General features: G+C 39.1%; 1 protein-coding gene across 8 annotated transcripts; it reads left to right on the forward strand.

Moving 5' to 3' along the window:
- Positions 1-698: 698 nt before the first annotated feature.
- Positions 699-27290, forward strand: gys2 (glycogen synthase 2). Of its 8 annotated transcripts, none has more exons than XM_067529244.1 (19): positions 699-971; positions 7068-7270; positions 7922-8113; positions 8263-8448; positions 12217-12361; positions 12597-12714; positions 12878-12998; positions 13143-13249; positions 15984-16043; positions 16123-16201; positions 20736-20849; positions 22405-22531; positions 22829-22924; positions 23047-23210; positions 23473-23553; positions 24690-24963; positions 26644-26847; positions 26982-27098; positions 27177-27290. In XM_067529244.1, the coding sequence occupies exons 1-16, from the start codon at positions 848-850 to the stop codon at positions 24909-24911; spliced, it is 2139 nt and encodes a 712-aa protein (XP_067385345.1). In that variant the 5' UTR covers positions 699-847; the 3' UTR covers positions 24912-24963; positions 26644-26847; positions 26982-27098; positions 27177-27290. The 8 variants fall into 8 exon arrangements, with proteins under 8 accessions (XP_067385345.1, XP_067385347.1, XP_067385342.1 ...); XM_067529246.1 differs by having other exon boundaries at positions 27044-27098; XM_067529241.1 differs by having other exon boundaries at positions 26644-27098.
- The last annotated feature ends 700 nt before the right edge of the window (positions 27291-27990 follow it).

Below are 27990 nucleotides of genomic sequence, written 5' to 3' on the forward strand. Positions count from 1 at the left end.
CAATTTCAATGGTTTGAAAAAGACAGAAAGCACTTGTGAACTATCAGCAACACACACAGGACAGGTGAACAAAGAAAACAACAGCTGATGAGAGAAGCTTTTTGGTAGTGTTGGAGAAAACACCTCAAAACAATAGTTAGCGACATCACAAACAACCTTTCACAAGAATGATCTATATAATAATATAGATGCACACACACTGTGGCTCAGGAAGGTGGAGCAGTTGTCCACCAATCCCGCAGTTGTTGCTTTCCACATGTCGAAGTGTCCTTGAACAAGACACTGACACAAACCCCAACTTAATTGCTCCTGGTGAGTGTTGGCCAGCTGCATAGCAGCTCCCCCATCGGTGTATGAGTGTGTGTGTGATTAAGAATGCGAATTGGTGAATGAGAAGCAGTGTAAAGTGCCAATAGGTAGAAAAGCGCTAGATAAGTGTAGACCTTTTAAAAGTACAGACATTTCATTTGTTTTTCAGTTTGTCATTTCGTGGTACTGAGTATAGATTAATCCGAAAAAAAAATGTATTTGAATTTTGAACTTCGACCCAACCCTAAGTAGACCTGTATCTATTCATTAACATTTCACAATCACATTCAGTTCATCTTACATGTCCTCACCAAACATTTCACTTTAACCTGTGTGTGTAGAGGATCAGCCCCAGTGGGTGGGGTGAAATCTGTTTGCTTTCATGAGTCCCTGTTATCTTGTCCTGCTGCATCCTGGGGGGACGGTCCCTGCTGAGCTCAGGACCTTCACCTACAGGCCTGTTTGAAAGATTTCTCTTCAGACTGCCACACACACATATGCTTCACATTCCAGGTGTTGGTTCACCAGGTGTTTCAAGATGCCGCTGTCTCGCTCCTTGTCCATGTCATCTCTGAGTGGGGTGTTGCCGGCCTGGGAAGAGGATGAGCTGCCTGTGGAGGACCTGCTGCTCTTCGAAGTGGCCTGGGAGGTTACTAACAAAGGCAAGTGTGACTGCAAACTGTAGTTTTTGACTGTCACAAGTGTAGAGATTCGTTCATCAAATAAAAAGTGAAGTGAAGAGAAAAGGTAAAAGTTGGCAGGAGCTACTGTGAAACAACAGGTGAAACCATTTATGTTGCGCATTTTAATCCTGAATATGTAGCACTTTCAGCACAGTCTGCTCTGTTGGTGATATTTTATGAAGAAACTATGACTCTTTCTCCTTTAAAGAGTAAATATTGGAATCTACTGAGAGTGGTGCCCCTCTGAAGAGTTAAACATTAAACTGCAGATAAGCAACGAAAGTGGAGCAGCTTCAGATGTGACTGGTTCATTCTTCTCAAACTGTAAAGTGTGCCAAGAATAGAATTAAAGGTGCAAAATGACAAACCTCATAGCTAATTATGAATTGGATGGTAAACAAGCACAACATACATATACTCATACACACATATATAATTTTGATAACTCTGTAGACATCTGAATCTGTTTGTTGTAAACTTTGTGTGCAAATGGGTGAATAAGAAGCAGTGTGAAGCGCTTTGAGTGCCAATAGGTAGAAAAGTGCTATATAAGTGCAGAACATTTGATTCAATTCAATTCAATTTTCAATTCAACTTTATTTATATAGCACCAATTCACAACAAACTCATCTCAGGGCACTTTACAGAATAAAGTCAAGATTATAAAGATGTACAGAGAAAACCCAACAATTCCCCCTGGAGCAAGCCATAGGCAACAGTGGAGAGGAAAAACTCCCTTTAACGGAAGAAACCTCTAGCAGAACCAGGCTCAGGGTGGACGGCCATCTGCCTTGACCGGTTGGGGTGAGTGGAAAGTGGAGAGAGAAAAGAACAGAGCAACAAAAAGCAACAACAAAACATTGGGCAGATTGGTAGGATCAGTAGCTGCACGCTGGAAGAAACACAGCTTCAAATTTCCTTTGGAAATTCTGGGAACCACAAGTAGGCCTCCACTCTGAGATCAAAGTGGTCTACTGGGATGATATGGTGCTATGAGGTCTTTTATATATGATGGAGCCTGACCATTCAGAGCTTTATATGTAAGAAGCAGGGTTTTAAATTCTATTCTAGATTTAATGGGAAGCCAATGGAGAGAAGCTAGTGAAGGTGAAATATGATCTCTCTTGCTAGTTCCAGTTAATATGGTTCCATAGATAAATATAGCTGGGTATCATCAGCATAGCAATGGAAATTTATCGAGTGTTTTCTAATAATGTTGCCTAAAGGAGACATATATAAAGTAAAAAGTATTGGTCCTAACACAGAGCCTTGTGGAACTCCATAGCTAACCTTTGTGTGCATGGAGGATTCATCATTAACATGAACAAATTGAAAGCTATCAGACAGATAAGATTTAAACCAACCGAGTGCAGTTTCTTTAATCCCAATTTCATATTCTAGTCTCTGTAATAAAATGTTGTGATCAATGGTATCAAATGCAGCACTAAGATCTAACAGAACAAGTATAGAGATGAGTCCAATATCTGAGGCCATGAGAAGATCGTTGGTGACTTTTACCAGTGCTGTTTCTGTACTATGATGAACTCTAAATCCTGACTGAAAGGCTTCATACAAATTATTCCTATGAAGGTGATCACATAATTGTTTTGCAACTACTTTTTTAATTATTTTAGAAATAAAGGGGAAATTACATGTTGGTCTGTAATTGGCTAAAACACCTGGGTCAAGACAGGGTTTTTTAAGTAGTGGTTTAATTACAGCTACCTTATAGGCCTGTGGTACATAGCCTGTTTCTAAAGATAGATTGATGATATCTAATATGAACGTATCTATTAAGGGTAAAGCTTCCTTGAGCAGCTTAGTTGGAATAGGGTCCAGCAGACAGGTTGTTGGTTTAGATGAGGTAATAATTGAAGTTAGCTCAGAGAGATCTATGGGTAAAAAGCAGTCTAACAGGGATAGGGGCCTTATCGATGACTCTAGCACTGCTGTACATGAAGATCTATCTGTAATATTTTTGGGGGGAGGATCTGGTGAATTCTTTCTCTAATAGCTACAATTTTATTCATAAATAAAGTCATGAAGTCATTGCTGCTTAGAGTTAAGGGAAAACTAGGCTCAACAGAACTATGGTTCTTAGTCAGTCTGGCTACAGTGCTGAACAGAAACCGGGGGTTGTTCTTGTTTTCTTCTATTAATGATGAATAATATGCTGTTCTGGCAGCACAGAGAGCTTTTTTGTACTTTTTAAAACTATTTTTCCAGGCTAAATGAGATTCTTCTAACTTTCTGGAACGCCACTTCCTTTCTAACTTTCGTGTTTCCTGTTTTAAGTTGCGTGTTTGTGAACTATACCATGGAGATCACCTCTTCTGGTTTACTGCCTTCTTTTTCAGAGGGGCAACACTATCGAGTATTGTACGTAGTGAGGCTGCAGAAAACAAGAAAATCTACTTGTGCAGGAGTAACATTAAGGAGACTACTTTCCATTGTATTAACATATGGTGAAGCAAATGATGAAGAAATAATTTCTTTAAATTCATTGACAGCTTTTTCACTTAAGCATCTGCTATAGTGGAATTTTTCCCTAACTGCTGCATAGTCCGTTATTGTAAATTCAAATGTTATTAAAAAATGGTCAGACAGAAGAGAGTTGTGAGGAAATATTGTTAACTTATCTGCTTCAATTCCATACGTAAGGACGTGTGACTAAAACAGTGAGTGGGTTTATTTACATTTTGGGAAAAACCAATTAAATCTAATAATGAATTAAACGCAGTGCTCAGGCAGTTACTGTCAGCATCTTGTAAGGACACTGCAGAGAGGCGTGTAGGACTGGATCTCTGTATCCTAGGCTCAACTCTAGATTGTCATACTTTTGGTTGTCTAATAAAACCACCCATATTTCCATGGTGTGGAGCCGTGCTTCCAATTCCGTGAGCTTCGCCTCCAAAGCTGCAAAAACCTTACACTTATTACATATACCATTATCACGAAAGGAGGCAGAGGAAAAACTGAACATGAGACACACCGAGCAAGTGAGAGAAGGAGAAACAGAGGGAGATAGACAAGCCATTGCTAACGGATAACTGCTAAGCTAACGAAGCTAATATACGTGAAATTTGGAATTTGTAAACTTTAGCTGGTTATGTTTTACAAGAGCAGGTGCTTGTGTAATACAAGTGTATGTTATGACTCAAGTATTAATTCTTGTGTGAAGAAATAACTTATTTAAGTAAAATAAGAGCTACAACTAATCAGTAAACAGTCCTTCAATAGAAACCCAAGAGTGTGCAGAAACAGGAAGTGACGCAATACGCTTAGCGCACGAGTCCGTCAGAATCGTGCGGTATTTCATGACATAAAATTTCTGTTAATTATTTACTCTCTTAACTATGATGGACTTCACTGTGTGTGTTTTCACTGTCTGTAGTGTTATCTGAGTTCAAGCTTGCCACTAACAAGGACAAAGGGTGACTGTGGAGCAGGAAGGTAGAGCGGTTGTCCACCAATCTCGCAGCTGTTGGTTCAATCCCCAACTCCTCCGGGTCACATGTCGAAGTGTCCTTGAGCAAGACACTGAACCCCAAGTGGATTGCTTGAGCATTGCTTGAGAATGACATTATTATTATTTGAGTGTGATATGACTATTTAAATACAGAAACTGCTATGCATTCCCATGAACCCATTATCATCAAGCTTTCAGATTTAATGCCCCCTCCCCCTTTTTTTCACATGTGGGAATACCTCATAGCTAAAAATCAACCTTAACAACTAAGATGGTGGAGAAACATAAAACATTACAAGCACCATTGTTATTAATTTCATTCATGGCAGTAATAACAATGTTGATGGAGGCTAAGTCAGAGCTGATATTAATGACAATTTATGTTTTTTAAATATTATATATAGTTAGTTTTAAATATATTTAATATACACTGCTTATAGTTTTGCTCCCCCCCCATTTCTCATTCTTTCTCACTCAATTTGTTCATGTCAATGATGAGTCCTCCATGTGCACAAAAGTTAGCTATGGTGTTCCACTAGGCTCTGTGTTAGGACCAATATTTTTTACTTTATACAAGTCTCCTTTAGGCAAAATTATTAGAAAACACTCCACAAATTTCCATTGCTATGCTATCTATGGAACCAGATTAAAAAAATCAGTTAATTTAACTCAATTCAACTTTATTTATATAGCACCAATTCACAACAAAGTCATCTCAGGGCACTTTAATCAAGTTTCAAGCATGCCTTCAAGACATAAAGGCCTGGATGTCCCACAATTATTTACTTCTAAACTCAGAAAAAAGTGAAGTCATAGTATTTGTGCCCAAAAATCTCAGAAATATGATGTCCAACCATATCGTTACTCTAGATGGCATAAGTCTGGCCTCCAGTACTAGTGCAAGGAACCTTGGAGTTATTTTTGACTAGGATTTGTCCTTTACCTCAAATATAAAACAAATCTCTAGAACAGCCTTCTTCCACCTACGGAACATTGCCAAAATTAGGAGCATCTTGTCTCAAGGTGATGCCGAAAAACTGGTCCATGCATTTGTTACCTCTAGGTTGGACACTGTAATTCCCTACTTTCAGGATGCCCCAGTAACTCCCTAAAGAGCCTGCAATTAATCCAAAATGCTGCAGCGAGAGTGCTGACTGGAACTAGCAAGAGAGATCATATTTCACCTTCACTAGCTTCTCTCCATTGGCTTCCCTTTAAATCTAGAATAGAATTTAAAACCCTGCTTCTTACATATAAAGCTCTGAATGGTCAGGCTCCATCATATATAGAAGACCTCATAGCACCATATCATCCCAGTAGACCACTACGTTCTCAGAATGCAGGCCTACTTGTGGTTCCCAGAATTTCCAAAGGTAGAATGGGAGGCAGAGCCTTTAGCTATCAAGCTCCTCTCCTGTGGAACCAGCTCCCAGTTCAGGTTCGGGAAGCAGACACCCTCTCTACTTTTAAGTCTAGGCTTAAAACCTTCCTTTTTAATAAAGCATATAGTTAGTTATAATTATGCTGCTATAGACTTAGACTGCTTGGGGACCCATCTCCCAATGCACTGAGCTCCTTGCCTCCTCTTGTCCCTCTCTCCTCTAACCCCACAATTGTCACCACTGTATTAACTCTGTGTGTTTTCTCCCATAGTTGTCTTTATCTTTCTCTGTTTCCCTCTTTCTGTCCCTTTCTGCAGGTGTCCTCGGGCTTTGAAGCTGTGTGTTTTCCAGTGTGCAGCTACTGGTCCTACAAACCTGCCCGATGTTTTGTTGTTGCTTTTTATTGCTTTTTTACATTTCTCTCTTCACTTTCCACTCACCCCAACCGGTCAAGGCAGATGGTTGCCCACCCTGAGCCTGGTTCTGCTGGAGGTTTCTTCCGTTAAAGGGAGTTTTTCCTCTCCACTGTTGCCAAGGGCTTGCTCAAGGGGGAATTGTTGGGTTCTCTCTATACATTTTTATACTCTTGACTTTATTCTGTAAAGTGCCTTGAGATGACTTTGTTGTGAATTGGCGCTATATAAATAAAGTTGAATTGAATTGAATTTGAAAATGAGGAAATATTTGATGTGAAATTTCAATTAAGTTCGGATTATAGGCTACTTCATGTAGGTTTGCCCAGAGCAATATCATGGCAAAGGCCATATAGGCGCTTGCCTAAGGTGCCACCTGCTGGAGAGAGTGCTGCTGTAAGCCCTTTAAAAAAAAAGAAAAAATGAATAATAGTAATAATTTGCAGCTCTGACTGATGTCATTCCCTGCTCTTTCTTGAAAATTAAAAATGAACAAATACAAAAAATAACCCCCCCCTCCTGGGGATATGATGAGTTATTGGTACACATCTCAGGTAGCGGTTCTTATTGACAGACGTTAAGAACATGTCAAATTGCTCACCGGCACAGGAAGACACTGAACAAGCTGGTAAGGAGCTCTGTCCTCTGCCCGCTGGACTCTGTGGAGGAGGTGGGTGAGAAGAGGATGTTAGCCAAGATGTCAAAGACTCTCAGACACTTTGGATAAGATTTTAATGCACATTCAGTGAAGATGTCTGTTATTGATATACATTTAAAAGAAAATATGGCTTTTCTTTCACAATGGGAACAGTTGGAGGAATCTACACAGTGATTCAGACCAAGGCGAAAATCACAACAGACGAATGGGGGGAGAGCTACTACATGATGGGGCCGTACTTTGAGCACAACTTCAAGACCCAGGTGGAAGTCTGTGAGCCACCTAAGGCTGCTATAAGGAAGGCCATGGATGCTCTCATCCACAACGGCTGCCAGGTGGGAGAGTGGAAACATATGGTAATGCAGGGGTGGGGGGGCGGGGGGGGTGTGGCTCGCTCCTGATGAGAGATATTGTATGGTAATGTATTGTAAGCAAACACACATTTTCCAGTTGTGCAGCTACTGCTGCAGCTGGCAGCACAATAACTACTGCATTTACCCATACAAATACTACACTCACTGTTATTTACACTGATCAGGCATAACATCATGACCAGCTGTGCAATACATGCATATACAAATAGTATATGTGTCTGTTTATGTATATTATGTATATAGAAAAACCTGATTAGTGCTGATTTTGTAGCCTCTCAGTGTGTTGAATTTTCCCTCACTGTCGCTAGTCACTTGTCAGTAGATGGCGGTCAAACACCAGAGATGAGGATTATCTGGGGCAGTGCAATATCGTGTTTACATCTTTCCTGTAATAATCAGATTGAATAGGATATCTGCTTTAGGCTGTGATTGCCCTTTTAAAATGAAAACCTGCGACCTCATATGTCATACGTGACTTAGAACTGAACCTTTTCTTAAGACATCTAACATCTGACATCTATAACTACATACTAATTCCTATGAATTAGATGAAATGATGGCATATGCTGCAATAAAAGATTTCAGCTTCAAAAAAGCAAGATCAACACCTGTGTGTTGATATCAATGCTCCAGGTTTTTTTCGGGCGCTGGCTGATTGAGGGCAGCCCCTATGTGATCCTGTTTGACATTGGATCAGCTGCATGGAACTTGGACCGCTGGAAGGGGGACCTGTGGGAGACCTGCAACATCGGCCTGCCCTACCACGACAGAGAGGCCAATGACTCGCTTATCCTGGGCTCCCTGATTGCCTGGTTCTTCAAAGAGGTCAGGTGGTGTTTATGCTAATGTACAGCACACTGCTGTAAGATGACCAAACACCCAGCTCTTCAATTTAGATTATTACAATTATAGGATCATTATAGCTTTATTTTATACTGTTATTCTAACTCCAAGTCTCATCTGCTTTCCTCTAGCTAACTGATCACCTCGGGGAAAAGCCCAATGTCATCAGTCATTTCCATGAGTGGCAGGCAGGACCTGGGCTTATTCTTTCTCGCTCCCGCAAGCTTCCCATGGCAACAGTATTCACAACACATGCCACACTGCTGGGACGTTACCTCTGTGCTGGGAATGCTGACTTTTACAACAACCTTGACAAGGTGAGACACATAGAACATGGACAGATTCTATACTGTCAGTGTTGGAAACCACACTGGAACAGATACACACACGAAGAAAACTACTGCCATGTCATTACTGTATGTGATGATGTAGGTATTCTATTATCAGGGATCATTTTAGTAGAAGAACTGTGAATTCAGTTATATTTAACACTCGCTGGCCACTTCATTAGGTATATACACCGATCAGCCACAACATTAATTACACCTGTGCAATTTATGGCAGTGGCTCTGCCATGAGGTTATAATGAGGTTATGAGGTCATAATTTCTCAGTTTTTAGGTTTTAACACTCAGAAGTTGGTAATTCTACTATCTGTTTATTATTGAGGTCAATGTGGGTAGTGAAGTTCTGCTGGAGTGCATTATAAGAATGTTATAATTCATTACAATGTTATATAATGTTTTGGCCAACCTGTTTAAAAAGAATGAGCTAAATGGTCTGCACTTTTATACCGCTTTTCTACCTATTGACACTCAAAGCACTTTACACTGCTTCTTATTCACCCATTCACACACCGATGGGTGAGCTGCTATGCAGCTGGCCAACGCTCACCGTGAGCAACTAAGTTGGGGTCCAGTGCCTTGCTCAAGGACACTTGAGGACCACATGTGACCGGAGGAGCCAGGGATCGAACCAAAAACTGTGGAATTGGTGGATGGACACGCTACCTTCCTGCGCCATCCACCATAAGGTGCCAAATGTTAGAAAATGTGAAGTTTTTTAATTTTTTTAAATTGCAAATAAGACATTACAAGAAGTGGAATTTGCAGCTTAGATTTTCTCATTTGAAAACAAACAAACAAACAAAAAAAACCCCACTGATGTTAGGATAATGGCCCAAGATGTCAGGAAGTCCCTAACCCAGACCCTCTGTTTGATGTGACTGTGGAATGTCATTGGTGAAGTCAAAGTACAGCTGTCTAGATGTGATGTTTTTTTTAATTGAAAATACTAAGCATCAGTCTGACAAGGTATCATTTGTTTGATGTTTTGATTGTATTGATTTTCTACTAGAACACACACACACACACACACACACACACACACACACACACACACACACACACACACACACACACACACACACACACACAGTTATAAAACTTTGACATTCAAACATTTGGACTAAACATTGTTGCCTTTTACACCCACTTAGAGCATTATTAGTGATGTTGAGCTGTGTGCAGAGGGTGATGTTTGTGATTGTATCTAATCTGCATACATCCTAAAGGTCAACAGCTAAAGTGGTGCTCTCTGCCTGAATGCATGATTGACACTAAAGGCTTTTGTTATTTTCAGCTTGAACCAGTCCAGAGGGACTAAATCAATCTAATCTAAATCAATTAGATTAATAGTATAAGCTTTGTTCTATGTGACATGTAGATGTTAGTCTCTGTACTTTTGAAATCTGGGTCTTTGTCATGTACAGAGCTGTGTCCTGAATGCACATCTAAACTCCTTTACAGTATTTATTTTGTAAGCACAATTTACACATTAGGAAATTAAGTATAACATTATATTTTAAAGTTTAATTGGCAGAGCATTACAAATAAATCTTTAATAAAAAAGAACACCAAGAATTTGATGCACAGAGCTCACTGCAACTGTGACACAGGAAGGTAGTAGTGGTGGAGCGGTCAACCACCGATCCAACAGTTGTTGGTTTGATCCCCGGTCCTCTGGTCACTAAAACCCAACATGGTTGCTCCTGGTGAGTGTTGACAAGCTGCATAACAGCTCCCTCATTGGTGTGTGAGTGTGTGACATTGTGAGTGCGAATAGGAAGAAGCAGTGTAAAGTGCTTTGAGTGCCAATAGGTAGAAAAGCGCTATATAAGTGTAGACCATTTAAAGTCATTTCGGGTTTTCAGACATCGACACAGGTTGAAATTAAACATAAATGGTTAAAACTACACACACATACACTCAAATTGTTAATTCAGTGTTGCTGAAAATCCTTGTAACTGTTTCTGACAGACACAGACAGACAACCATTCACACTAACTTTCACACCTATGGGCAATTTACCAGGCAAATCACCAACATGCATGTCTTTGGACTGTGGGAAGAAAACAAACACCTGGAGGACAGCCACACAAGCATAGGGAGAACATGGAAACTCCACACAGAAAGGCTGCAGTTGGCCAGGATTCAAACCAGGGTCCTTCTATCTGTGAAGCAGCAGTACTAACCACTCCATCACGTGCTCCCCAATTTGGTGTACATAGTTTATTTATTTGGAGTTTTCTGACATGGCTAAAATATACATACATCTACTTAGATTATTCATTCTGTGACTCAAAAAATGTCTTTTAATTTGTCAAGGCCAAGGCCTCCAACTTCTTGTTATTGATCATGATTGACTACAGCTGGTGTTTTCTCTGTGCAATCATAAGAAGGACATGTTTGACCCCACTCACTGAATTGACAACCTGCACTGCAATTGGAAAGAGCAAAGAGCTTTGTGCAGGGGATAGTAGATGATAGCAGATTTACAGTCATCAATGACTCTTGGAGCTATTTCTAAGGATTATCAGTTCCAACATTTAGACATAAATAAAAGTTACTGGGAGATGGAACGGTTTCCCAAAGTCTGAAAGAAGACCTAAACTGTCTCACTCTTGATTGGGATAGTCAGTAACAACCCAAGAACCAGTAGGTTGGCCAAAATGACCAGACATATGTATTAAGCAACAAGAACACTATACCTGGACCAAATCCAAATTTATATTTTTATATTTACCCTACCCACTCTCAGTGTACCCTCAAGTTTAAGTTTATGCTCCTGAGTCATAAGTGGTCATGGTTGAAATATCCCAATTTTAAATGGGACTTTAACACCAGTGTTAAGCTCATTACTCAAAAATTTTAATATATTACTCATTACTCTGTTCAGTATCAATATTATTAGTGTACTTATACAAAGGGTTGGGGTCTAACAACCCTTTGATGAACTAACCCTTGGATGAAGGGTTAGTACTGGAAATGGGCTACAAAGCTTATGGCCTTATACAGTTGTAGGCAAAAGACAATGTCTATGATTTTCATTTATAAATATTTGGGTGTTCTGATCAGCAATTCCATTTTGATCTATCAAATAACTGAAGGACACAATATGTTATTATACTATTAATAATATTTCAGTGGTGAAATGATGTTTATTGGATTAACAGAAAATGCGCAATATGCATCAAAATGAAATTAGACAGGTGTATAAATTTGGGCACCCCAACAGAAAAAACACATCAATATTTAGTAGAGCCTCCTTTAGCAAAAATAACATCCTCTAGATGCTTCCTACAGGCTTTAATGAATGTCTGCATTATGCATGAATGTATTTTAGACCATTCCTCCTCCAAAACATCTCCAGTTCAGTTAGGTTTGATGGTTGCCGAGCATGGACAGCCCACTTCAAATCACCCCACAGATGTTCAATGACATTCAGGTCTGGGGACTGGGATGGCCCTTACATGTGACAGGAGGAGCCCGGGAATTGAACTAACAACCCTGGGATTGCAACTGCTCTACCTCCTGCACCACAATTGCCCCAAAAACAAAACAGCATACTTCTGTAACACTTCCAAACTGTTTCGCATACACATACACTCTGCAAACTACTGCTTGCAATTACAATGCACTCACCTTAGTACATACTATCATAAGGGGTGTATGAATAAATCTTTAAATAACGCCCCCTCAAACTGTATTTTATGTGTATGTATTTGTTTGTGTGTGTGTGTTATAGTTCAACATTGACAAAGAGGCAGGTGAGAGGCAGATCTACCATCGCTACTGTCTGGAGAGAGCAGCAGTCCACTGTGCTCATGTCTTCACTACAGTGTCCCAGATCACTGCTGTTGAGGCCAACCACATCCTCCACAGGAAGCCAGGTGGGGATGTTTTTCATACACATTTATAGCTGCTCAGTTTATTCATCTGTCCTCATGTTCAACACTACATCTTTTTAGATGTGGTGAAGCGATGTGGAAAAGTATAGTATGCTATATCCATGGTCCTCAGAGGATGAAGCTAAGCCGCTTAGCTGTTCTCTACAGATTGACAAATCTATTATTGCCTACTGCAGGCAGCTTAATAATACAGACTTCTATTGCTGTGATGGTACAGATGTGGTTACCCCAAATGGGCTTAATGTGAAGAAGTTTTCAGCCATGCATGAGTTTCAGAACCTGCACTCCACCAACAAAGCCCGCATCCAAGAGTTTGTCAGAGGACACTTTTATGGGTAGGTAAACGTATTTATTCAGATAACTCATGTGGAGGTAATTCAGTGTTTGTGTTTACGTAACAGGCCTTCACTTTGTTTTTTTGTTTTTTGCAATGAGTAAATTCATTCATTCTAAAATGCTCCTCTTTAAAACTGGCTGTAATTCCTGTCCTCATGGCAGCTATCTGGACTTTAACCTGGACAAAACTCTTTTCTTCTTTATTGCTGGACGCTATGAGTTCTCTAACAAAGGAGCTGATATTTTTCTTGAATCACTGTCAAGACTCAACTATCTGCTGCGGGTGAGCTCTTTAGCTTTTATAAAGTCAGGAGAACTCCATAAGCAAATACATATGTTTTATATATTTATGTATGCATTCCTGTTCAAATCCCTATTGCTGTCCTCTATGGGTTCCTCCTCCATCTCCTCTCTTTTTTGCTCACAGGTCCACAGAAATGACATGACAGTAGTAGTTTTCTTCATCATGCCAGCCAAAACCAACAACTTCAATGTGGAGTCTCTGAGAGGGCAGGCAGTTCGCAAACAGCTTTGGTATGCCATTTTGTAATTTGAATAAAAATACAATATTAACAATATTAGATGATACATCTTATTGTATTTATATAAAGAGTTTACTTTACTCTATCCCAGATCGAGTAGCAATGATTATGCAGGAAGGTAAGAGATATTCCTCAGATGGCAAGCAGATATTTATGTACCTTTTTCGATCAGGTAGTTTCACTCACAGTAACCCTCAGACATACACAGTTGCACAAATTCACACCTAGAAGCTGTCAAATTCAGCCCCTCTGTATTTCTTTTTTTATAATGAATACGTGCGGGTGTGCTTTATGAGGGTGTTCTCCAATCACATTGATACAGAAAGAATTGTGTCCCTTAGAGTATCTGGCCATTGTTACAAGCCATTCAGCAGTCTGTTTTCTTGTAAGAAGTAAAACAGTGGTAAAACTAACAAAGTACAAGTATTTCATTACTGTCATTAAGTTTTCACATGTCTGTACTTAAGTGGATTTAATTGTAGTTACTTACATTTTTATTCCACTACATCTAAGCTTCTATAAAGACTATATAAGATTATAAAGATGTAAAAAAAAAAACCAACAATTCCCCCTGAAGCAAGCCATAGGCAACAGTGGAGAGGAAAAACTCCCTTTAACGGAAGGAACCTCGAGCAGAACCAGGCTCAGGGTGGGCAGCCATGTGCCTTGACCGGTGGGGGTGAGTGGAAAGAAAAAGAGCAACAAAAGCAACAACAAAACATCACGCAGGTTTGTAGGACAACACTGGAAAACACACAGCTTCAAAGCCCGGGGGCACCTGCAAAGAGGGACAGCGAGAGGAAGACAGAGAAGGAGAAAGACAACTACGGGAGAAAACACACAGAGTTAATGTCATACAGTAGTTACAATTTGGAAGTGAGAGGAGAGGAGAGAGGAGGAGGGGGGTCTAAGTTTAAGCCTATAGCAGTATAACTATAACTAAGTATAAGCTTTATGAAAGAGGAAGGTTTTGAGCCTATAATTAAAGGAGAGAGGTTGTCTTCTTCCTGAATCAGAATTGGGAGTTGGTTCCACAGGAGAGGAGCTCGATAGCTAAAGCCTCTGCATGATGAATCCTCATTCATCATTAACATGAAGAAATTGAAATCTATCAGATAGATAAGATTTAAACCAACCTAGTGCAGTTCCTTTAATCCCAATTTCATGTTCCAGTCTCTGTAATAAAATGTGATGATCAATGGTATCAAATGCAGCACTAAGATCTACATTTACATTTACATTTAGTCATTTAGCAGACGCTTTTATCCAAAGCGACTTACAAGTGAGGTACAAGGCAGAAAAAATCTAAGTCAAATCTAACAGAACATGTATAGAGACTAGCCCTACTACTATGATGAACTCTAAATCCTGACTGAAAGTCTAAGAGAGGAAATATATACTTTGTATTCCACTTTATCAAAGTTGTGTTACACATACTTTTTTTTTTTAATAAAAACAAATCAAAATAGGAATCACTTCATATGAGTCAGCAAGGCCTCCTTCCGTGGCCTTATTAAAAAAGCTTTATGATATTTTAGATTTCAGTAAAGAGCACAGCCTATTTGGCCATCTATAATTGTCAACTCCAGAAACAAGTTTTACTTCAGCAGATGGGCCCCACCCAAACAGAGCAAGGGGAGACAGAAAGGAAAGAGGCTGCACCACATACTCCAAAACCAAACTCCTAATCTCACTCTCTAGTGTCTAAAGTACCAATAACATGGCCCTTGTTTAGAACCAATTTCTTTAGCACCGTTGCTTCCAAATAATTTACCACATTTGCACGTTTCAAATTTTTCCTGGCAAAGTGGATTGTATTTTTTAAAAGCCTGAACTAAACAAAAACTTACTTAACTCATTAGATGAAATATATTGAAACTGTGTTTCACCATCAGTGCCTACTTCAGATGATGAGTTTAATGGCTATGTTCTTTCATTTAGAGTACAACAATTTGATGAGTTTTTTTACAGTTTATTCAAAATATCTAGTTGGTCATCATAATTGTTTGGTTTTATTGCTATTTCATCTAAAAGAACAAACAATACTATATAAAATATATGAATTAACACAATGATTTCATTTATTTAGCAACAAACATAAACCGGCACTTGAAAGGGACACAGGGGGAAATGTCCAGTACTTCTACTTTAATTAAGTGATTTATTAATCATGTTCTTATTTACTTTCACAAATAGAACCGTCAGTTTGATACTTCTACTTTTACTGGGGTAAAGTTATGTTTGTGTATTTGTACTTTCACTTCATCAACTGCTGGTTCAAAGTTTACTTTGGCCCCTGACAGGGTTGTCCATTGTCCCACCAATATCTCCCACCGAAGAGATTAAATGGACAGGGTCTCAAGGTGCGGTGTTGGGTGAGGAAAGTCTCTGTTTGGGGACCTCAGAATTGCTCCTTATAAAGAAACTTTTAAACAGTGATGCGGATACATACCGCGCATACTGCTATACTGATGTGTGTTTATAGGTGCTACATTTACTTAGCTTAGAAAAACCTTGTTGTTGAATCTAACCTATGCTTCAACTTTGTATCAATAAAAACACAGGCAAAGACTGCTTCTTTATTATACCTGTTTACACATAGGTCTGGGGATTGGCAGGCAGCCTAACCCAACTCTAATCCCCAAAATTACAAAATAGTTTCTCAAACTATTGTGTTTGGATCAGACTGATGTCTGCAGATGTAAGCTGCCATTTGTCTTTCACAGGGATACAGCTCACAGTGTGAAGGAGAAGTTTGGAAAAAAGCTGTATGATGCTTTGTTAAAGTAAGTATATGGATGCTGTGTGAGATTACTGTAAATTGATGTGATCATTGATTTTTGTGTACATTTGATTTGTTCTCAGAGGGCAGATTCCTGACATGAACTCCATTTTGGACCGAGATGACTTCACTATAATGAAGAGAGCCATCTATGCCACTCAGGTAATAGAGTGCTTCTTCTTCATCTTTAAATGAACTAGTGGCACATGTTTCAGATCTATTTTTGGCAACTAATGTCACTACTCTGTAACTCCTTTTATGTATTTACATAAAAAATGTCTTTTATTCCATTGACTCCTAAATGTTTTGACCTCTGCAGGTCACAACATTTCAAAATTCTTATTAAAGGTTGTCACCCAACAAAAGCTAGATTGTATTCACATTTGAATACATCTCTGAATTCCAGTCAGTGTACCTTTTTCAGTGTTACCTTTTTTACTGATGCCACTTAGAATAGCTTTGCGTTGCGTATTTATGATGTGCATATACTGTAAGAAACTCTTGCTTCTTCTAATATTAAGTTGCTGAAACGATTTTTATCCTATCACTGATCTTTCAATAAAGATTTACTGTAAAACCCTGTAACACTTATGTCCTTTATGTCCCTGACAAAGCCAAAACTGTAAGGAGTGGGGTTGCTGGCGCCACTTCCTCCACTTAACTTTAAGACTTCAGCCATACTGCAAAATATCACATATGTTCTTATAATATCTACCTTGTCACATAGTTATTGATCTTGGACTGTGGTTACTAACTCTAGTTGACGTGAAAATACCCATAAATGCAAATTGGATTAATTTATAAAAGGTTAGCACAAAAAGAGTTGTAGCATCTGTGACAAACCCTCAATACATGGCTATATTATATTGAGATGTAGTTACATAGGTTTACAGTCATGTACAGAAGTCAGGACCTCTTTTAATTCAATGTCTTTTGGTGTAAAACATAATATAAATCATCAGATTATTGTGGGTCTTAGTATTAAAAAAAAGTTGCAGGCAGGCGCCATTCTTTCCAGGAGTAGATGTTTCAGCATATTCAGCCCCAAGGTCAGACTGTGCAGTGGTCACAGAAATACAAAAGACTCTACAGGCCTCACTGAGCATATGAGTGACTAATGGTGTCCCGACTCTGACCAAAGCAAAGCTGGACACATTAGGTTACATTGCTAAGTTAATTGGCTAAATTAACTGGTTAAATGTCAAAGTATACAAAAGAAAAAATGTCATATGAAAGTAATGTTATTCTACTCTTTCTTCATCACAATTATGGCTACAATAGCAGCATTTAGCTAATGCTACATAATAAAATATTTAATCATTTTTATCTGCTCCTCTTACCACTGTCTTACTGTTTTCTCCTCTTCTTCTTTTTCTTGGCTGCATCTTTTCTTCTATTCCAAGAGGAATAACTACTTTTCATTTTCTTCAGCTGGTTTTCCTCGTCTCATTAGAATTGTTTGTTAAAACAGAATCATATGCGTCTAGGCCATCTTAGGGAGGTCTGTGACTGGTAGTGTCTTTGCAAACATTGCACAATTCCAGTGTTGTACATAGTTTATCTTTTTTTAGCCCCTTGCCTCCTCACACCGAGGGCCTCTGTATGCCTCAAGGGGCATTCTTCCATTGCTATGGAAGAATTTTGGACCATTTTTCTTTAATGTTGTGACAGAGTGAAAGTCATAAAAAAAAAGTGTCTTTCACTTTCACTCTGTCACAACATTAAAGAAAAATGGTCCAAAATTCTTCCATAGCAATGGAAGAATGCCCCTTGAGGCATTACTGCAGTTATTACAGCTAAACATGGATCTACATACAGTAAATTCAGAAAGGTATTCACAGCCTTTGCTTAATACTTTGTTAGAGCACTTTTAGCACCAATTACAGCCTTAAGCCTTTTTGAGTATGATGCTACAAGCTTGGCACACCTATATTTGGGCAGTGTCTTCTTTGCAGTACCTCTCAGATCTGTCCAGAGATGTTCGAAGAGTCCTGGTGGTTCCAAACTTCTTCCATTAAATTTGATGGAGGCCACTGTGCTCATTGGGACCTTTAATCAGAAATTTTTCTGTACCCTTCCTCAGATCTGCGCCTCAATACAATGATGTCTCGGAGGTCTAGGGACAATTCCTTGGACTTCATGGCTTGGTTTGTGCTCTGACATGCACTGTAAACTGTGAGACCTTACTTACAGATGTATGCCTTTCCAAGTCATGTCCGATCAACTAAATTTCCAACAGATGGAGTCCAATTAAGTTGTAGAAATATCTCAAGGATGATCAGTAGAAACAGGATCCACCAGAGCCCAATTTTGAGTGTCATGGCAAACGCTATGACTAATAATAGACATGTGATTTTTTTTTTTTTTTTTTTTTTTAATAAATTTGAAAACATTTCACAAAAACTTCTTTCACGTTGCCATTGTGCAGTTTTGTTTGTAGAATTTTGAGGAAAATAATGAATTTAATCCATTTTGGAATAAGGCTGTTACATAACAAAACGTGGAAAAAGTGCTGTGAAAACTTTCTGGATGCACTGTACAAAACCCCATTACCAGAAAAGGTGGGACATTATCTTAAAAGTTATAAAAACTAATATTTGTGTTTTGTGAATTTGTTTTAAACTTCATCTAAGGAGATAGTTTTTACTGTATTTTTCTTTCAATGTAAGCAAATTGTGTGTGTGATGACTGCAACACACTCAAAAATAAAACTGAATATTTTTATAAAATATATAGCAGCACTCACACTAAGTAACTGAGTATTAAACAAGACTTACAAAATGTCCAGAGGCTCATTGATCCTGACACATTCAAAGTCTGCATTTTTAAAGAACAGTCTTTCTGACTTGTTTCTCTGAATTGTTCTTGTCAAGCTATCAAAGCAGTGAATCTTGTCATCCATGGATCTGCCAGCAACCAGCTATCTACTCTATACAACTTAATTGTCATCATGGAAAGTTCCTCTTTCTAGTACATACTTGTCCATACTTAACATACTTTGTGTTGCTGTTGGCTAACACAACACATATGTAATTTGAAGTTGCTGCTTCTGTCATTATTTAAATGTTTTTCTTCAAACTGTTATTCACCTTCTATAACTGCCCACACTAATGTTGCACACAATAATAAAAGAAGCCAAAGGTTGACTGGTCTTACTTTAGCATAATCCTGACTGATCACAGTTTGGTAGTGGCATAACAAACTCTCAGCATGTAAAGGTCAAGGGCCTTGTGGACACTTGACAATTGACTTTCATTTAGGATTGCTCAATTTTTAGGATTGGACTCATCAATGTGAGCATGAATGAACGTCACTAGTACAGCTAATCTGATCATAAGTTAATTACATTCCTTTACCCCAGACAATGGGTCAATATCTTCAATGGTGATGTACGTTAAAGCACCATATTACACAAAAAGTGCCACACAAAAGTCTTTCTCAATTTTAATCTAAATGAACACAGAATTGTGTGCAGTGTGTGTTATTGGCTACAAGTGTAATGGTATTATGAAGCACAGACTTTTTCCACACCATTTTTTTAATTACTCAAACTTTTACAACAGCAGGGCTGTTACACTGCTTTTTCTTTCTTTCTATTGTTCATATCTGGCAGCAGTTTTAATATAAAGACCTCTACCCCAATACTACATAAGGAAAATAGTGTCATAATAATGTCACTGATATTCTAGATATTCTAGCTAGTTAGGGGGCAGCTGTAGCTCAGTTGGTAAAGGCAGTCGTCCACAGACCACAGGGTCAGTGGTTTGATCCCCGGTCCCAGCTATATGTCAAAGGGTCTCTGGGCAGCCCCTAATAGCCTATTCCCCTTCCCAGCTGTGCAGTGCTGGTTCAAGCCCAGTAGAGATTGGGGAGGGTTGCATAAGCAAGGGCATCTGCCGTAAAAACTGTGTGCCAAATGAACATGCGGACAATGTGAGTGACCCTGAACTCACAGGATAAGCCAAAAGGACAAAAAAGATAAAATAAAAAATCCAGGTAGCTACAGCAGTTCTTGGTGAGTTGTTGATTTACAGATGATTTTCCATACTTAAACTGCTCCACTTCAATGCAAATATTAAACCAACCTCAGTTTATGTGAATTTGCAGTTTCGTCATAGGAATTTACAGGAAGATATAAGATAAAGAGTTGCTGGTTTTCTTTTGTGTTGCACTGTGGTGTGAGACAGTGATCAGATATCATTAGGCCGAAACCTGCATTTATCAATACTTCTCAGAATCACACTCTGAATTAGTGATGCTCAATTGGTAACCTTTCAGACACTCATTATGTCATTTCTCTTTATTCCCCGGCCTTAGGAATGAATGTTCCTACGTGGATGAGATGTAGTGTATGCCTAAAATCATGAAAATATTAAAATTAAGTAAATTCACAGACACACAAACACAGAATTAAGATGAAAGTGGACCAGACATAATTTCTCTGTCAAGTTGTGTAGCTGTGGACTGAATCATCATTCAGTCATTACTCACGATGCAATGGGAATAAGCTGCATTGATTGTAGGGAAGTTAATTGATTAACATTACTTCCTCCTAGAGACAATTGATTAGCAGTGTGGCCATAATGATGCAAACTGAAACGATCACTTAAGATCAATGATCAAAAAGGTCATAATTGGTGTCTTTAAAAAAACAAAGCTGTGTCTGTTTCACTGGTTTTAACACTTCCTGCTGCAGAGACACAGCCTCCCACCAGTGACAACTCACAACATGCTGGATGATTCAACAGACCCCATTCTGTCTAACGTCAGACGCATTGGCCTCTTCAACTCCAGGAACGACCGTGTCAAGGTAGACAGTTCATCCACATCCATTGTTTTCATTTTATATTGTGTTGAATAAACACAATATAAACACAATTAAAATATCATTTAATATAATTATAATGATATATATAATGATATTGTGACAAAGTGAAGACTATAGTAGGCTTTGCTAAGTGAATTCCATTGCAATCCGGACCTTATGGTTAGATATAATGTATATATAAGTGAAGTTTTACTAATTTTAGTCATCAAGTCATTGAGAGAACCTTTTCATAGGTAAGTTTCACCTCTCATTCAAAGCCTTAAGTATAATGTTTCTCAATGTAGAAATTACAAAGAAATTCATTTAAAATGGACTGTCCTGTGGTCTGATAAAATGTAAAAGTCTTTTTGGAAATCATTGATGCTTTTTGAATTCTTTGTAGCTTTGTTGCAGCTGAAGTTGTATAATCAGAATAGCTGAATATTCTGAAGGCAAAGCCTGATAGCAGAGGCACTGAATGTTTTCCAATAATGAAAATTACCAAACGTTCTTCAACTTCTTACTTTTACCTGATGATAGTTACATGTTTAAACAAATAACTTGTCATCCTCCCTAATCCCATGTATCTTCCCACAAATATTGCAGTCACTGTTGTTTCCATTGACTTTGAAGTGTTTAGAGAAAATTAAGCCACTCTCTCATGTTTACTTAGAGTCACTGAGTCACCAGGCATTTGTATACACCAGCAGTCTTTAGTCTGTTATTTCATAGACAGTCAGATGTGACACGATGAATTACACAAAGTTAATGAAAGTTTCAATAAAGGATTCAGTTCACTTTTTTATGATTTTTATAAATCCAGGTATTTTCTCAAACTTGGAACCAGATTCAAATTAGAATCAGCTATCATAACCGACCCCTAACGCTGCATTGTCCATGCTAAAGAGACGAGGCACCCTCTGACCAAATGGTTCAAAAGCCAGTATCTTTTACCGTGTGGGTATTACCAGAGCACACAGCATAGGTTACTTACACATCTGAGAAGCGTTAATGCTAAATCATATACACAGAGTTTGGAGCAACATCTGCTGCCATTCAGAAGTAGTTTTAGGGAAGATTTTGCTGATGTCATGTTAAACTATATCAAACCGTATTCTACATGTATTACAACATGGCTCAGTAGTAAAAGAATCTAGGTGCTACCAGTCTGCAGTTCAGACCTGAAAAATAAGTTGTAATTCTATAACAAAAACAGTGAGCCCTGTCCACCCTGGACAGGTCTGTTGTCTATTTCAGATAGAGATACACAGAGACAGACATTCACACCTACATGAAGTCTTTGGAATGTGGGAGGAAAGCCCAGCAAGCACAGGGAGAACATGCAAAATGCACATTCAGTCTCAGATGCGAACTCGTAACCATCTAGCTGTGAGGCAGCAGCACTACCCACTCCCCCGATGGTATATAGTCTAGTGAGATAGCAAGGTGAAGAAGTAGTTAGCGCTGCTGCCTCGATGGACTACATACCACGTTACTTTTGTTCTTTCGCCACCTGATATTTGCCTTCTGTGTTTCCCTATGTGTTCTCCTCCCCCAGATTATCTTTCACCCTGAGTTCCTGTCCTCCACCAGTCCCCTGCTGCCAATGGATTATGAGGACTTTGTTCGTGGCTGTAACCTTGGAGTGTTCCCCTCCTACTATGAACCATGGGGATACACACCTGGTAGCCTTTCACCTTTCACAGTCCAATCTAGACTACACTCATTCAACATTTGATGTATCTAATGCAAACTCAGCAATAAGCTGAACTTGACTATCTGACAGTCTGTAAAGCCAGTGCACCTAACAAGGAGACATGCATGTATAGTATGTGTTCACAAATGTTTGTATCTTATCAATGTATCATCGGGATTTATTCTTTTGTTTAACATTGTAATTGATTATGAATCATTGATTATCAAAATAGCTGTAAAGACTGTCTACTGTAAGTTCTGAGCTGTGTGCTGTGGTTGTGTTACAGGTGAATGTACTGTAATGGGCATTCCCAGTGTGACCACCAACCTGTCAGGCTTCGGCTGCTTCATAGAGGAGCACATATCAGACCCTGCTGCCTATGGTATGAACGCAAACAAAAAGACACAAAACCAAGCACACACACATAATTTGAAGCATTACATGTGCGTCCTTCTCATCGCTTTTTCCTCGCCTCTCCTCCCCCTTTCCCTCTTTGCCATTCAGGGATCTACATTGTGGACCGGCGGTTTCATTCCCCTGAGGAGTCTTGTAACCAGCTGACCCAGTTCATGTTTAGCTTTTGCCAGCAATCTCGGCGTCAGCGCATCATCCAACGTAACCGAACAGAGAGACTGTCTGACCTGCTGGACTGGAGATTCCTGGGACGGGTCTGTTTCTGTAGAACCTGTAGTAAACAGCTGTTTGATAAGAAGCAAACGAAAACATGTCAGAAAAGATGGACCATTCTTTGTCCTGTGTCAATTTCTGTATATTCATGTAACAAATTAAATAAATAATAAATTAAACCCAACTTTCAAAATTAGCCCAACTTTTAGCAAATTAAGAGAATGTGCCAAATTTACTTTTGAGATGGACAGAAGAATGTTGTGTAAGAGATGATGTGAATCTCTGTTGACTTGTGCTTGACAGTTCTACATACATGCCCGCCGTCTCGCACTCAGCAGAGCTTTCCCAGACAAGTTCAAGATAGACCCCATTGCTTCACTGAAGGTAAGGTTTTCTGGGAATGAGTTACGGCTCCACTTCCACGTCTTAACTGGTGATAGAAATGCACTTCATTTTTTGCAATGCATCCAGCTTGTAAACTGTAAACTACTTTTAACTGTAAACCAAGTGTCTTCAACTTGGCAAAACTTGCAATAGTTTTAACTCTCAAACAATGCATCTTGTGAAACCGCCAAGTCTCAAACTTGAATAAATTACATGAAGTTAACAAGAACCTTCTGCAATTTTCGGTAAAACGTTTAAATGTCGGGCGGCTGTAGCTCAGTTGGTAAGGCAGTTGACCATAGACCTAAGGGTCAGTGGTTCAATCCCTGCTCCTGGCTACATGTCAAAGTGTCCTTGGGCAAAACACTGAACCCCAAATTACCATTTTAAACGTGCACATTTGAAAGCTTTATTCAGTAAAATTACATTACATATGTGCAGCAGGAAAATGGAAAAACTTTTAAATGACACAATGCAGGTATGCTTACTGAATGTATGTATCCTTCACTTTGTAGCTTTGTACTTTTAACTGAAAAGATGTGAGCACAACATCACATATTTTGGGGTTGTTGAAATCTCAACAGTGCTCCAAACAGAAAATGACATTTTGGAAGTTCGCAGTAAAGGGAACTTTTGAGAACCAAAACTTCCTCTAAGTCCACATGCATGTACATGAGAATCCCTACGGTGCACTGACTGACATACAGAGTGCATCCTTTTGAATTTCATCAACACTTGTCAGGCTTTAATTGACAGCATAACATTTGGTTGAGAGACAGAACATCATTTTGTGTGTATTGAGGCTAAAAATTGCTGTGCTATGCTGCTTTTGTCCTAATTTAAGTCCTGTGTTTGATACTACAGTTTTACTACATTCTATTTGATATACATTTACAAAATAAAACACACTTGTCATAAGCTTCAATTTTAGACTAATTATAAATCAAAATGTGATCATACAAGGTATTTATTAATATTTTAGTTAAAACAAAAGCTGAAAAAGAATTGAAGAAAGGAATCAGGAAAGGCAGGATAGGAGAAAGGATACAGAAAAAGTAAGAAGGAAAGAAAGAAAGTAAGGAATACAGTGAGAAAAGATAGAATGAAAGAAAACTGCAACTTCCTTATCTCCACAGACAGAGGGCTTCCGTTACCCCCGGCCCTCATCTGTGCCCCCCTCTCCTTCTGCCTCCCTCCACTCCACCCCACACCACAGTGATGTGGAGGATGATGATGATGATGAGCCCTACGATGAAGAAGAGGAGGCTGAGAAGGACCGGCTGAACATCAAGACTCCCTTTGTGCTGGGGGCTGTTCCAGCGGGGAAGAAGAAGCAACCGGGAGAATCAGGAAACTGAAAGGAACCATGAGTGGCTACACCAAGTGTGCCTGCTGGGTGTGTACTCAGAGGTATGCTGTACATTGGTGATGGAAATCACCAATCACACTTTGCTGCTGGAGTAGGCGTCCATTTTATTTGCACTGTCACAGTCCACTGTTTCATTATTTCTGCAACAGCCAGGTAACACTAAAGCTCTTAACTTAAGTTTGTGGAAACAGTAAACCTGATTATGTCTGTGTCCTGAAACTCATGGGATCTTGGCCTAATGTCATAGTGGCATTTCCTAAGGGGCCCACCGTTTTATGTATGTTTCCACCTAGTTTAGTTATACAAAATATAATTGTTGCATGAATTGTTGTGCAGATCACGTAGTCACAATTGAAATCTAATTAATGTATCTGTCTTACCGAAATAGTGAAATTAAGTTCTAAGAATAGCTAAGTTCTAATTTTCTCTTATTGCTTATTTTTTTAAATAAATGTGCATAACGTTAACTTGGGGTCTTTTAATATCAAACTCTTCCTCTAAAACAATAAAAAAAGAAGTTGTGACAATGTGTAAAACCTAAATAAAAACATCTCATAAACCCATATTTTATTGACAATAGAATACAAACAACTTATCAAATGTTGAAACTGAGATATTTTACCATTTCATGGAAAACATTAGCTCATTTTACATTTAATGCCAACAACACATCTCAAAAAAGTTGGAACCAGGTGATATGAAGCATCCCCTCTTTTTTTAACAACTGTCTGTAAACATCTGCGAAGTGACGAGGCGAGTTGCTTGAGTTTAAGGAGAGGAATGTTGTCCCATTCTTGTCTAATACAGATTTCTAGCTGCTCAAAAGTCTTTGTTACTGGATGTTATGATGCGCCAGGTGTTTTCTATTGATGGAAGGTCTGGACTGCAGGCAGGGCAATTCAGCACCCAGACTCTTCCTCTGTGAAGCCACGCTGTTGTGATGGATGCAGTCTGTGGTTTGCCATTTTCTTGCTGAAATATGCAAGGCCTTCCCTGAAAGAGACATTGTCTAGATGGGAGCATATGTTGTTCTAAAACCTCTATGTACTTTTCAGCATTGATAGTGCCTTTTCAGATGTGTAAGCTGCCCGAGCCATAGGCACTAACACACCCCATACCATCATAGATTCAGCATTTTGAACTGCCTGCTGGTAACCACCTGGATGGTCCCTCTTCTCTTTAGTCCGCAGGACACAGCGTCCATGGTTTTCAAAACATATTTTAAATTTTGATTCATCTGACCACAGAAGAGATGCAATTTTGCATCAGACCATTTTAAATGAGCTTTGGCCCAGAGAACACGGTGGTGTTTCTGGATCCATATGTGTTCACATATGGCTTATTCTTTGATTGATACAGATTTAACTAACTAATTTGTGGATTACACAGTGAACTGTGTCATAGACAGTGATTTCTGGAATTGTCCTAGGCCCATGCAGTGATGTTCTGTAGAGAATCATACCTGTTTTTAATGCAGTGCCACCTAAGGGCCCGAATATCACGCTCATCTAGTTCTGACCTTCGGCCTTATCCCTTGTGTACAGAGATACCTTTGTCATGACCGTAACTCCGCTCCGTGTTGTCCTGGTGAGATTCACCGTCTCGTCCCTCCACTCTCATCTCCATGTCTCTCCCTCCCGGCTGCACTGCCTGTCAGCCTAGATTCCCTACACCTGTTACCTCCCTTTCTTAAGCCCTGGTTACCTGTTTTTCTCCGCCAGATTATCTTCCTGTTTCCCCGAGTGACCAGTCTCCGTGTCTACCTAAGGTTTCTATGTGTAAATTATTTCTCTGTTTACCTGCTCGGCCTATGCCTTTGAGGATTTCTTGTGTTTTTTCTATCCAAGTATTTTTGTTTTTTGTCCTGTTGAGGAATTCCTGCTCTTGGACAGTGTACCTAAGATGCCCTGTTGGCTTTCAGAGCAGTAAGTGACTTTACGTTTAGAGTTTTGACTTAAGCACCGTGGATTATTCTTAGAAGAGGAGTTTTGTGCAAGCCAGAAGATAAGAGTTATTTTTTGTTGATACTTTCTGTTGATTTGATGCTTTGTTTGTTTAGTTGTTACTTTGTTAGATTCCTGCTGTATTTTTCTCCCTGGGCTTTTTCCCGGCCGCCCTTAGTTGTCCCGCACCTTTTGGTCTCCACATCACCACCACCGTTCTGCACTTGGGCAAAGTAAGATTCTAGTTACGCCCCAATCTTTCCCCGTGTTGTAGATGGTTTTGCTCACCTCTGTCTTCTCTTCTCCCTCAGATCGCTCTACCGCTTCCTGGCAATCTCCTTCACTCAGTCCTGCCCCAAGTCACCACCCCGGCTATCCCATCCATTATTCATTCTCTCTTAATAAATTAACATTGCCTCCCACTCCTCTGTGTTCTGCTCCTTTTGGGTCCTCTCCTGCTAGAAATTGGCGAGGGGTTGCGTCAGGAAGGGCATCGAGCGTAAAAACTGAGCCAAATCAACATGCAGACAATTATCCGCTGTAGCGACTCTGAACTCTTGGGATAAGCCAAAAGGATAAAAAATAATAAAATAAAGTTATTTAGATAAATTTTCTGAATTTGGGAGTAACTTACCTCACTACATGAAACCATCTTTAAACTGTGCAATGAAGCAGCTAAGCAAAGCAACATGGGATGTTTACTTTTATATTGAAGTTGTTGCATTTTACATCCTTGAGAGTTATTCAAACATTCTCAGAGAAGAATTTTGGAAAGTGATGAAAAAATTATGATTTGCATTCTAAAAGTGGCTTCTATTGATTCTTATGTCCTCGAAGATACATAGACCTTACATGTGACAACCTTTTTTAAAGGTTTAAAGGCAGTATTTTAAAATTTTTTATTTCATTTCATAAGGGTTTATTTTAAGTTTTGACAATTCCTCATGCATACTATATAATATGTAATGCCCTATAAGATAAGAAGGAAAGGGAGAAGGCTGAAGCCACTACCCCACTGTAAACATTTGCCATTTTAATCCTCTCAACATCCCCATTAAAACAAAAATATATAAATAATAGTCAAATAAAAAAACAAAAACCAAGAAATTTTGTCACTGAGCAATT

Source organism: Channa argus, chromosome 14 (assembly GCF_033026475.1).
Source record: "Channa argus isolate prfri chromosome 14, Channa argus male v1.0, whole genome shotgun sequence".
Classification (NCBI taxonomy): Eukaryota; Metazoa; Chordata; class Actinopteri; order Anabantiformes; family Channidae; genus Channa; species Channa argus.